Source organism: Rhineura floridana, chromosome 5 (assembly GCF_030035675.1).
Source record: "Rhineura floridana isolate rRhiFlo1 chromosome 5, rRhiFlo1.hap2, whole genome shotgun sequence".
Lineage (NCBI taxonomy): Eukaryota > Metazoa > Chordata > Lepidosauria > Squamata > Rhineuridae > Rhineura > Rhineura floridana.
Window position 1 is genome coordinate 142,541,224 of NC_084484.1, and position 12,191 is coordinate 142,553,414.

The following is a 12,191-nucleotide window of genomic DNA, read 5'->3' on the forward strand; positions in this document are numbered from 1 at the left end:
ACATTTAGGGACTAGAAATTATTTGGGGTTATTAGTTATGTTTGTGTCTATTAAAATGTTATTACATGCATGAAAACACTTGGGCCTCAAAATTTGCTACAGTACTTCCTCATCAGATAGGTACACCCAAAGTCCACTATACCCATTTGAAACACCCAAAGCTGCCTTGGGCTCCTACTGGGAGGAAGGGCAGGATAGAAATCTAATGAATAAATAAATATACCCTGACTCCCAGAAAAGTCTGCAAAGAGATACTTTTGTTATCTCATGATTGGGAATGTATGATACAAAGTGCCGGATTGTGGGAGTGAGATTCCCAATGTTAGCACAGACATGGTCCTGCTTTTCAGAAATCGTGAGAGGAGAGAGAGAGAGAGACTCTGACTTACTTGCTTTGTATCAGGTAGAGAAAAGTTATATATTTAAATTAGACTGATGCCCAAGTGACTATGGCTGTAGTCCTATAACCAAATATGTTGCAGTAAGCCCTGTTGAGCTCAGTGGGACTGGTTTCTGAATTGGCTTGTATAAAGTTTCAGTGTAAATGTATTGCTTTATTATTATATCAAAAAAACTGCTCCTCATCATGTAGATGGTGATGAACACACACAATGAAATCGTAAAACAATTAATTTAAACATTGTTTGAACATTATATTAAACAAACCAAAACAGTTCAGCAGCAGTGTCAAAAACAGTCCTACTCATTCACAGACCTCCCCCAAATGCCTGTGTGAACAGATGTGTGTTAAGCTCTCCTTTAAAAACCATCAGTGAGGGAACAGTCTTATTTCCATAGGCTGATCATGTAATTTAGCCCCTGTTAAAGCCCCCTAAAATCCAATGGAAAAGACATAAATGGAAATCATTTAGCCTTTGCTCCATATATTTTGTTTGGGATGGGGATATGCAACTTTTAGATTATTTTTGCAGTTGCAGATGTGATTATCGTTTTGCTTTGCAGTTTTTCTTCACTTCGTTCAGTGCCAGAGACAGAAGCTACCTCAATATCTTTCGATTATGGCAGAATTCATTGTTGGAAAAGGTAAGCGTTGATATGATTGGAAAATGTCTACGTTGGCCTATTTTGTTTATTTATTTATTGGATGAATTGTATTCTGACTTATACTGCTCGCAGTTTGCCTTTGTGCACTACTTCTAGGTATTGAAGCTGATGAAACTAGTGCCTTACCATAATGTCCCTCAGCAATGGTCATTTATGCAGGCATTTCACAATGTCACCCTTTGTAAATGCTACTCTCTTCTTCAATAAATTTAAGATATATAGTCTTGAAAAATTAGCACTGAGTGTCAAGTGGCTAAACGTGGCTGTGTGCAAGTTTGATTTAAGAAGATAGATATTGATGGCTAGATATTAATTGGAGAAACATTCTGTGTTGGATGGGTCAGAATAAGAACTCCATAGCTATGGTAGTAAAGCCTTGAGATGACAATTTGGGCATTTACTCTGCCTAGCACTTTGAACTTCTTTGTGAGATTTGGATCATTCATAAGGGCTAGGAAAACATAATGATGGGAAATGGCATGGCTAGAAGCCAAACGTATATGACTGGAGGTGGGATGGGAGTTGGAGAAAAAGATCTCTTATGTGGACAGATCTAGGAATTTTTGTTGCTACAGCAAGTGATGTGGCATTTGCCACTGGTATGTTCTTGAGAGCCTTATTTTGTTTTACTTTATGCATCAGATTAGGATCAGAGAGTAAATTGCACTCATACCAGGGCAGGAGGGAGTGTATGAGCCTGAGGCTCCTAATTGCTCATTCACATGGTGCCAACCATGGTTTGGCATTATGTCTGAGCTTATCCCTGTAATGTAGTTCTCCTTTGGGGTAGGGAGAAGCAAACCTTAATTATGAGTAACAACACAAATCCTGATAAAATCACTGTGCAATCTATAGGGAAATGTGTTTAAAAGAAAGGGATTGTTGTTGTTATGTGCCTTCAAGTCGATTAAGACTTATGGCGACCCTATGAATGAGCGACTTCCAATAGCATCTGTTATAAACCACTCTGTTCAGATCTTGTAAGTTCAGGTCTGTGGCTTCCTTTATGGAATCAATCCATCTCTTGTTTGGACTTCCTCTTTTTCTACTCCCTTCTGTTTTTCCCAGCATGATTGTCTTTTCTAGTGAATCATGTCTTCTCATGATGTGTCCAAAGAATGATAACCTCAGTTTCATCATTTTAGCTTCTAGTGACAGTTCTGGGTTCAACCACCCAATTATTTGTCTTTTTCACAGTCCATGGTATGCACAAAGCTCTCCTCCAACACCACATTTCAAATTAGTTGATTTTTCTCTTACCCACTTTTTTCACTGTCCAACTTTCACATCGATACATAGAGATCAGGAATACAATGGTTTGAATGATTGTGACTTTAGTGTTCAGTGATATATCTTTGCATCTGAAGACTTTTTCTAGCTCTCATAGCTGCCTTCCCCAGTCCTAGCCTTCTTCTGATTTCTTGACTGTTGTCTCCATTTTGGTTAATGAGTGTGCCATGGTATTGATAATCCTTGACAAGTTCAATGTCCTCGTCGTCAACTTTAAAGTTACATAAATCTTCTGTTATTACTTTAGTCTTGACATTCGGCTGTAGTCCTGCTTTTGTGCTTTCCTCTTGATCTTTCATCAGCATTCGTTTCAAATCATTACTGGTTTCTGCTAAGAGTATGGTATCGTCTGCATATCTTAAATTATTTATGTTTCTCCCTCCAATTTCACTCTTCTTTTATCTTGGTCCAATCCTGTTTTCTTTATGATAGGTTCTGTGTATAGATTAAACAAATAGGGTGATAAAATACACCCCTGTTTCACACCCTTTCCGATTGGGAACCAATTGGTTTCTCCATATTCTGTCCTTACAGTAGCCTCTTGTCCAGAGTATAGGTGGCGCATCAAGACAATCAGATGGTGTGGCACCCCCATTTCTTTTAAAGCATTCCATAGTTTTTCATGATCTACACAATCAAAGGCTTTGCTGTAATCTATAAAGCACAGGGTGATTTTCTTCTGAAATTCCCTGGTCCATTCCATTATTCAACATATGTTTGTGATATGCAGCCTGGGACAGGAAATCTTTTTCAGCCCAAGCACTGTATTCCCCTCTTTGTATTGAGGATGTGGCCCTCCAAATGTTGCTAGACTACAGCTCCCATCATCCTTGATTGTTGACCATGCTGGCTAGGAGTTGGAGTTCAGCAACACCTGGTGGCCACAGGCTCCCCCTTCCTGTTTTGTACAGCAGGTTATGTTCCAGCCAATGCAAAGGTTCCTATACACACACTCAAACACCAAAACCCAGAGGTTTCTGCACATACCTTCTCAATCCAGGAAAGCAAGGTGCATTATCACAGTTCAAGGGCAGCCAAAAGCACTCAAGGAGACTGCAGAATAGGGCTGGTATGGGGATGGCCTAGGAAGAGTCCTGAGGCCTGGAGGGCTACTTATGGCCCCTGAGCCTGGGGTTCACTACACCTCTCATAAGTTATCAGTAGGACTTAGTAGTTTCCAAGACAGGGATGAGGCATTTTTATTTTTAAAACTGAACTGAATCCTTGAAACAGGTTTTGGCCTATTCTGCAAATATGCTTAGAAAGATTCAAGCTGCAATTCCAAATGTGTTCAGAAATATCCCATGGTACTACTTCCCTAAACTAGGCCATTTCAAACTGCAGGTGGAGGGTGGCATGTAAAAAAACCCCTAGTGTCTCAGGTAGAACGGGTTCTAGCCTAGCTTCTCTTGAACATGCTAGTTTGTTCAGGGAGGTTTTTTAAAAAAGACTTAGGAGAGAATTCAAACACATGGATGTGGTTGCCCATTTGATATACTACTTTAACTTAGTGAGAAGACAGAAGATTACTCTTTTGAATGCGGGAACAGGTCCACTGGGGAAGGACTGTAGCTCAGTGTCAGAGGATCTGCCTTGCATGCAGAAGGTCCCTGGTTCAATCTCTGGCATCTCCAGGTAGGGCTGGAAATGTTGTCTATGCCTGAAATCCTGGAATGCCTCTGCCAGTCACTGTGTAGACAATACTAATGGTCCAATGGTCTGACTTGATATAAGGCAGCTTCCTATGATCCTATGAACTATGAGCTTATGATCGCTGTTTTATTTGTGAAGCAATTTGTCTCTTCGAAGAGATTGGTGTTTGAAAAACATTGGGAATGAGATACTTTGTATGTGTGTGTTTTTAATCTACATAGATTGTCTCACTGTAGGGTTTCCATGTATTTGTTTTTACAGCTGTTGGATCTCTTTAGGTGCTTCTTGTGCACATTTACTAGTAGTCCTCTCATGGTTAAGGGAGGAAAAAATTCTGACCACTAGACAGCTTTATCATTTTGGTTATAGAAACTGAAGAGAACTGGTACTGTAGGATTGAACAGCATGCCTTTTAATACCAGTCCATGGGGGACAGCAGCTATTGCCCTTAGGTCCTGCTTGTGGGCTTTCTAGAGGCATCTGGTTGCCAATGTGGAGAACAGGATGCTGGACTAGGTAGATGGTTGTTCTGATCCAGCAGGGCTCTTAACGTTTTTAGGAAAAGGTAGTGCATCCTGAAGAACTATTGTGTGGGGTTGGTTACACAACTGCAGAGGTATTTTAATACTGGATTCACTTTTTTTAAGTTTGAAGGTATCATCACAAAAATATCTACAACAAAGGAAATTGTGAAGGAAAATCCCTTTCAATAGGATACAAAGTCAGGTGTGTCCTGAGAATTGCAATCCTTTGGTTTTTAAGAGACAGACACGAACACAAACACACAATCTGTTTTCTAGGTGGACAAAATATACTAGGTGGGGGGGTGAGCTCCTTGTTTGGGGGGGGCTTGCCTCTCCTTTTGTGCCACCCCTGTCTGTAATGGGTGGAAGATATAAAGATCTTTCTAATAATGACATGATGCCCTGTAGAAGGTTTCACATTACAAAATTTTCTGGAAGAAAATACTTTTACACCAAATGCTGTTAAATACATAGTGAAATAAATCCGTAAACAGTGTAAATCTTCAATCACAACATTTGCTTCTTAAATATAGAAAGGAAGGCAAGCTGAGACATAGACATGGCTTGTTGATATTAACGGGATTACGCAGAAAGGGTTGCCTGTTATTGCTTTTCCAGTGGTGTCTGGGCTCACTGGGCATTTTAGTCAGATGTGATTTCCCCCTTCCTCTCTATTTATAGCTTACACTCCAACCTCTCACACAAATGTATGTACATGTGAGTGAAAGTGTTAAAGAGAAACCTGATAAGAAAACTCTCCCAGGAACGCTGTTAGTATTCTTCCATTGCAACGAACTATGGTTTGACTGGCTTTGAGTGGAACTAATAGCAGCATTAGCATAAGCAGCTTTGAAATCACTCCCCTCAGATATCGTTAGAGATTTAAGGCATTTTAAAATGAATTGTGCACAAAGAGCAGAAGGGAAACTTCCTCAAAATCCGTGTAACAGCAGTATCTGTTTTCCTGTATATCCAGGTGTTCTGTGCAGGGGAGAAAAATAATTGGTAGATTCTTAGGAGTTCTAAGCCGTGTGTTTTCACAAAACATGCTTACCTTTTTCCTTAATGGGAGGGACTTAGAAACTGAGCAGGAGCAAAGCACAAGTTCCAGTTCCAGTTCTGAAAACAGACCTGCCCACTTGTCGGTCACTTTCAAAGTGCCTATAGTAGGAAGTTACATAAATGTAGCTCTTTCTCTCCACATCCAACAGTGCCTTTTTTTTAATGACCTCTTGATCACTCTAGGATCTTTGCCACTAAATTTTGGAGCTTTCTGTGTGCAGGCAAGGTGATCTTTGTTTTGATTAAATTCAACCGGCATAGCCTGGAAACTGCTTCCAGTCCGGCTTATAAGCCAGGTGATCTTGAGAACGAGCTCTTCGGCACTTCAGGAAGTCCTGGGTGATATGAAATGATTTCAAACAAGGGAAGGTTATTGAAATGCATTCTGCCAACTTTACCCTGATGATGTGTCCGGTTTCCTGAGTGTCACTATGAAGTTGCCTACATTTTGGAACTGCAAATGTAAGGTTTTCTTTTCTTTCCATGCAACAGATTGCAGGTGATAAATGCAGAGTGGGTTAAAAGTTTTGCAGGAGAAACCTGCTAATCTTTAAATCTGTATTCTGTGAAGGGACCAGATTTTTTTTGTACCTTGCGAATATATTATTTGGTTAGAAGTTTTTTGTTTAGCAAAAAATGTCTGTCTACTTGGCGTCTTTATGCTAATGACACAAATGGTATCATTTCTTTCAGGATGTGCCTTTATTTCTGAGCAAGTTTAGTTACCATTATTTCATTACATGCAGTTGTCTTGCATCTTGGTGGATGGATTACAAGGTTCAGTTGGGGCATTGAAAGTAATGTTGCAAGTTTGATTGTCTGATTACTGCGAATGTGTATCATTATGACCTGATCAGAGGCAGAGTTGAGAATTTGATAAAGAAAACCTTGAATGTTCCTTTAATCACTTCAGCTGTTTTCTGAATGAGCCATTCATCCGCAGTGGTGAGATCTAGAACCAGAGTCCTGCAGAAGTGGTGAGTTGGGGGGTGGAGGGAGAGAAATCCACAATTTGGATAGAGATGGGGAAAGAGAGCTTGACAGAGCATGCACACATTGTTGCCTGGGGAGTTGCTGTCTGCTGAAGGAACATTTGTTACGTATATTGGTAAATCAGGGCTAGGGAACCTGTGGCCATCCAGATATTATTGGACAGTTCCCACCACCTTCAGCCAGCATGACTAATGGTCAAAGGTGATGGGTGTTGTAGTCCAGCAACAACTGGAGGGCCACAGGTTCCCCATCCCTGTTGTCTTTGTAATATTTGATTTCATTTACAACATTAGATCCTGTCTACTCTGAGTTCTCCTCACGGAACAGTGCTTTGCCATACCCTCTCAAAGGAAGCCCCATCAGAATAGTTATCTGTGGAAATCAGAGACCTGTCCCTTTATGTTAGCAGAAGTATCTTGGTATGGCACGGAGAGGAGGTTGCAGTGGGTCTTATCCCCACTGTGTTGGAGGACATGTAATCTGCTTGATATGTACATTTGCATGTGGTGGTTGTGTCTTATTGTCAATATCAGCTATACTGGGTTGGTTAATAGCTCCAGATCCAGCATTATTATCAATATTACCTCACTGCAGCAGTAGAACAAAATAGAACTGATGCTCCTCCTAGTGGCAGTGAGATGACTAGAAATAGCCCACTACCAGCTGTCTCCATCACTGTTTATGCCTGGAGGGACAAAATGTGGCAAAACAGGGTGAACCGGACAGTATCATAGGGGACAATTTTGTGGAGGTTTCGTGGCTGTACATAATATTTGTAAAACAGACAGAGTGAGCTGCTAGACTCCTGACATCATACTTTATGAGATTGATCATTGCCCTGACTTAGCTCTTCCACCTGGCAGTTGTCAGTCCCTAAGAAATATATTGGAGTGATGTGTGTGTTCCATATTCAGGTTCCAAAGTGCGTTTTAAAAAATGGGAAGCCATTAATACTTGCAGTTTTACGTAAGGGAGAAATTGAGACTCTGAGAACTTAAATTGGTGAGTGGCATTTTATATAGCAGTTGAATTTGTCATGAATACACTAGCAGATGCACATTCCTAAACATGCAGTGGACATGTGCCAGGGATCCCTGGTTAATTGTACTTCTATGGCACATTTTATTTGCTACACTTGTATACCAGCTTTCCTCCAAGGGGCTCAAAGTGGTGTACATGGTTCTCCTCTCTCTCCATTTTATCTTCACAACAATCTTATTTATTCATTTATTTATTAGATTTATATCCCACCCTTCCTCTCAGTAGGAGCCCGGGGTGGCAAACAAAAGCACTAAAAACCAGGGCTGTGGAGTCGGTACGCCAAACCTTCGACTCCGACTCTGACTCCAACTCCTCTATTTTTCTACTGTCCAACTCCGACTCCATCCAAATTGCTTCCAGCTCCACAGCCCTGGAAAGGGCTGTAAATGTCTTTTTAAATTGGAAGCTCTCATAGGAGCATTTTTATCTCTGCCTGAATATGCGCTGATCTTGGCATCACAGCATTTGTCTTCATCTGGGTCCTGTGTCATACACTGACACACAAAATGTTTTCCATCTTGAGTTATGGTGAAATGCTCAACTACAGCTGACTTCATGGGAAGCTTCTCTGACATTTTGAATTTATGTTTTAAAAAAATTGTCAATCAAAATTTATTTTGAAGCCGGAGTTGGAGTCGGTACATTTCTACCGACTCCGACTCCACCCAAAATTGCTTCTGACTCTACGACTCCGACTCCACAGCCCTGCTAAAAACACTCTAAAACATCATAAAAACAGACTTTAAAATATATTGCAACAAAACATCCTTAAAAATACATTAAAACAAAACATCTTTAAAAACATCTTTTTTCTAGGAGGTAGAATAGGCCGAAAGAGACAGTGACTGCCCCAAGATCACCCAGTGAGCTTCATGGCTGAGTGGGGATTCGAACCCAGATCTCCCAGGTTTAGGAATATGTTACAGAGTTCTGCAATTGGGCATGCGAGAAACCCATCTGCCTCATTTGCATGCAGTGCTAAACCAAACCATAGAGAAGCATGAATGAGCAAGTGTGCTGGTGCTAGGAACAACAACAACAATCTTTATTTACAGTTGACCAACCGCAAGTACAAAAACATGGTATTAAATATTAAAGATAAAAAGATAAAAATGCTTGAAATCAGAAACTAAAGCAGATGAAAAAACAATGAATAAATGAATGAATCTTTATGTTTACCCCGCCCTTTTTCCAAAACTGGAACTCAGGGTGGCTTACAAATAAAAACTACACATAGGTAAAAAAACATACAAAAATATACAATTAAAATAGAATTAAACTATTCGCAACATTAAAACCATGAAACATACACTTAAGATACTAAGACAATCCAATTGAGTTAGTTGCCATTTACAATCTTACCAGGTCTGATTAAAATGGCCAGGTTCAGAAATTTTGCCACCTGCATGGTAATTGCCTTGTCAGAACCCTCAAGTAGAGCAATCAGAAGAGACTCAAGGGGGCGACCAGGGAAGGACTGCATAATTGGGTATATTAGATCTTTTCTGGGCCCTGCATAATATCTACAGTTGAACAAATAATGTAAGATAGACTCCACTTCGACGTTATCGCAGGGACAGCGTCTATTGTTGCTTGGGATTTTATTGTACCTGCCCTCCAAGAGTTTAGATGGTAGGGCATTAAATCAGGCCAATGAAAATGCCCTCCTATACTTGGGAACAGATAACCAGCTAAGATAGGGCATTCCATCTTTACAAGGAAGTCCTAATAGGCCCAATGTCAAGGGGAGCAGGGGCCCTGGGCAGCTGCCGAGAGCTCTTGGGTGTCAATATCCGCTAGCCTCTGTTTAACCATTGCCTTGGCACTTCCAAGCTCCATAGAGAGCAAATCAGAGGGAGAGAGACCTACTGAGAACTTTTTTGGCTACCGCCTTTGCCCAAGATGGCTCAAAATAATCTCTCATTACCAGGGATGTAAAGGGGCTGTGGGTGTCCGCAAGGCAGCAGTGAATCCAGTATTGAATAACACAAACCCAAGATGAGCATATCAGAGAGTTAAGGTCAGCCTCCAGATTGAGGGTAGCTCCAGAAACACATCTTGGGACACCAAAAATGGACCTGAGAAAAAAAGATTGAATTCCTTCAAGTGAACCCTTGAGATATGGGAACCAAATTGGTGCCCCGTAGAGAATCGAAGGGACTATCTTGGTTCTATAAACATGGATGGCTGCTGGCAAGAATTTCCCGCCCTTTGTATAAAAGAATCGGATCAATGCGCCCATGTTTTTCTCGGCTTTGGCCTTAGCATATTTTTCTTGGGCGCTCCATCTTGCTGCTTCATGGAACCAGATACCCAGGTATTTATAGGAGTCGACCTGTTCAGTTCTGTCGCTCCCCATAAACCAGGGGTATCTAACCTTTTTCTTAGAAAATACTACTACTCTGGTTTTAGAATAGTTAATTGTAAGAAAGTTTTCTTTTCAGTATTCCATGAAGACACTCAACAGTCTCTTAAGACCCAGCCAAGTTTGGGAAATTAAAACCGCATCATCTGCATAAAGCAGGATAGATCAGAGCTTGGAAGATTACTTTTAAGAAGTAATAAATTACAGTTACAATTATATGGCCCAAAAAAGTAGTAATTACAGCTACAATTACAATTGCTGTGAAAGTAACTAATTACTTTACTTTTTCTCAAAAGTAATCACTATAGTTACATTTCAGTTAGTTTTTAAAAAACAATGCCTACAAGGTGCTGGCCTTGGCTGCTGCACATCTAAGTAGCCTAAAACAACATTAAAAATAAACACACACATACAGAGGTAGTAGAATAATTCTTTTTATCCATGATAACAATAGTGGTCTCTCTGCTGGTAAGGGAGATGGGGAGGGAGGCAGAGGCCACTCCTCAGATCTTTGCACGTCAAACCAAGTGCAACCCCCCCACCCCCAGCCAGCAAGCATAATCTGTCTCATTTAACCACTTCCTGGACCCTGCCCTGCCACCAACTAAGGGAAACTCACCCAAGCAAACATTTCCCCCTGAGGTGCAAAAAAGTTAAAATACTGCAAATGCAGCACATTAGCCAGAGAGGGTGGTGGAGGCCACTTTGTGTACCAAGTGCAAGCACACACATGTCATCTTTCACTTCCACAGTTCTTTATCTCCACTCTGCTGCTGCCTCCTTCTCCTCCTTTGTCCATGTTCTTGCCCTCTGGCTCCTTTTCCCCTCCACTCCATTTTCTAAAACAATTGTTTTCTCCACTCCACCCTGTCTCGCTCTCCACCTCCTCCCTTGTCGCTTCATACCCACCCACAGAACATGATAATAATGAAAGTTAAAGAGTAAAGCACAAAAGCAGGACTACAGCTGAATGTCAAGAAGACTAAAATAATGACAACAGAAGATTTATGTAATTTTATAGTTGACAATGAGGACTTTGAACTTATCAAGGATTATCAATACCTCGGCACAGTCATTAACCAAAATGGAGACAATAGTCAAGAAATCAGAAGAAGGCTAGGACTGGGGAGGGCAGCTGTGAGAGAACTAGAAAAGGTCCTCAAACGTAAAGATGCATCACTGAACACAAAAGTCGGGATCATTCAGACCATGGTATTCCTGATCTCTAGGTATGGATGTGAAAGTTGGACAGTGAAAAACCCGGATAAGAGAAAAATCAACTCATTTGAAATGTGGTGTTGGAGGAGAGCTTTGCGCATACCATGGACTGCGGAAAAGACAAATAATTGGGTGTTAGAACAAATTAAACCAGAACTGTCACTAGAAGCTAAAATGATGAAACTGAGGTTATCATACTTTGGACACATCATGATTCACTAGAAAAAACCATAATACTGGGAAAAACAGAAGGGAGTGGAAAAAGAGGAAGGCCAAACAAGAGATGGATTGATTCCATAAAGGAAGCCACAGACCTGAACTTACAAGATCTGAACAGGGTAGTTCATGACAGATGCTCTTGGAGGTCACTGATTCATAGGGTTGCCATAAGTTGTAATCGACCTGAAGGCGCATAACAACAAACAAAACCAGCAAATTCAGGTTGTATAATTATAATTGATTGGGAGGTCTGGTGCAACAAACACGCCCCACGCCCTCCCAAAATCAGATCTTTTGAGGAAAGTTATGGGGAAATGCACTGGAAAATGTGTGGGAAAACACTTGCTTTGACAGACCATTATGCAACTCTCCTGCAAATAAATGGGAATGAACATTGTCTAATTTCCCTGCAAACAAATCAGGGTGAATTCTCAATAAACAGGTTGTCTGGAAGTGCTCCTGATTCTGATAATCTAGAGAAGGATTCGAGTTCATACTTTGTTTCCCCAAATATCAATATTAATATCGGTACTTTGAAATGAAATATTGATATTTTGAAAGGAAATATCAATAAAGGAAAGGAAAAGTGCTTCACTACGCCCTCCGCAGTGACTGAGGCTGGTCAGTTTTCACATCACCAAGCAGAGTCCAGCTGTTTTCCTTTTGTAAAGGAAAGGAGGAAAGCAGCTTTCAGTGCCCCCATCCCCCACCTCCTTCTTGGCAAGGCTACAGCAGCTGAAGTTTGGAGCAAATAGGATCGC

General features: G+C 40.8%; 1 protein-coding gene across 9 annotated transcripts in view; it reads left to right on the plus strand.

The window, feature by feature from the left end:
- GRAMD1C (GRAM domain containing 1C) overlaps positions 1–12,191 on the plus strand; it is an 85,621-nt gene that overhangs the window by 33,580 nt on the left and 39,850 nt on the right. For all 9 annotated transcript variants that reach the window (XM_061628333.1, XM_061628334.1, XM_061628329.1 and 6 more), the window contains one exon: positions 964–1,044. In XM_061628333.1, coding sequence (XP_061484317.1) covers positions 964–1,044 — 81 coding nt within the window. The remainder of the gene's footprint in view (positions 1–963; positions 1,045–12,191) is intronic.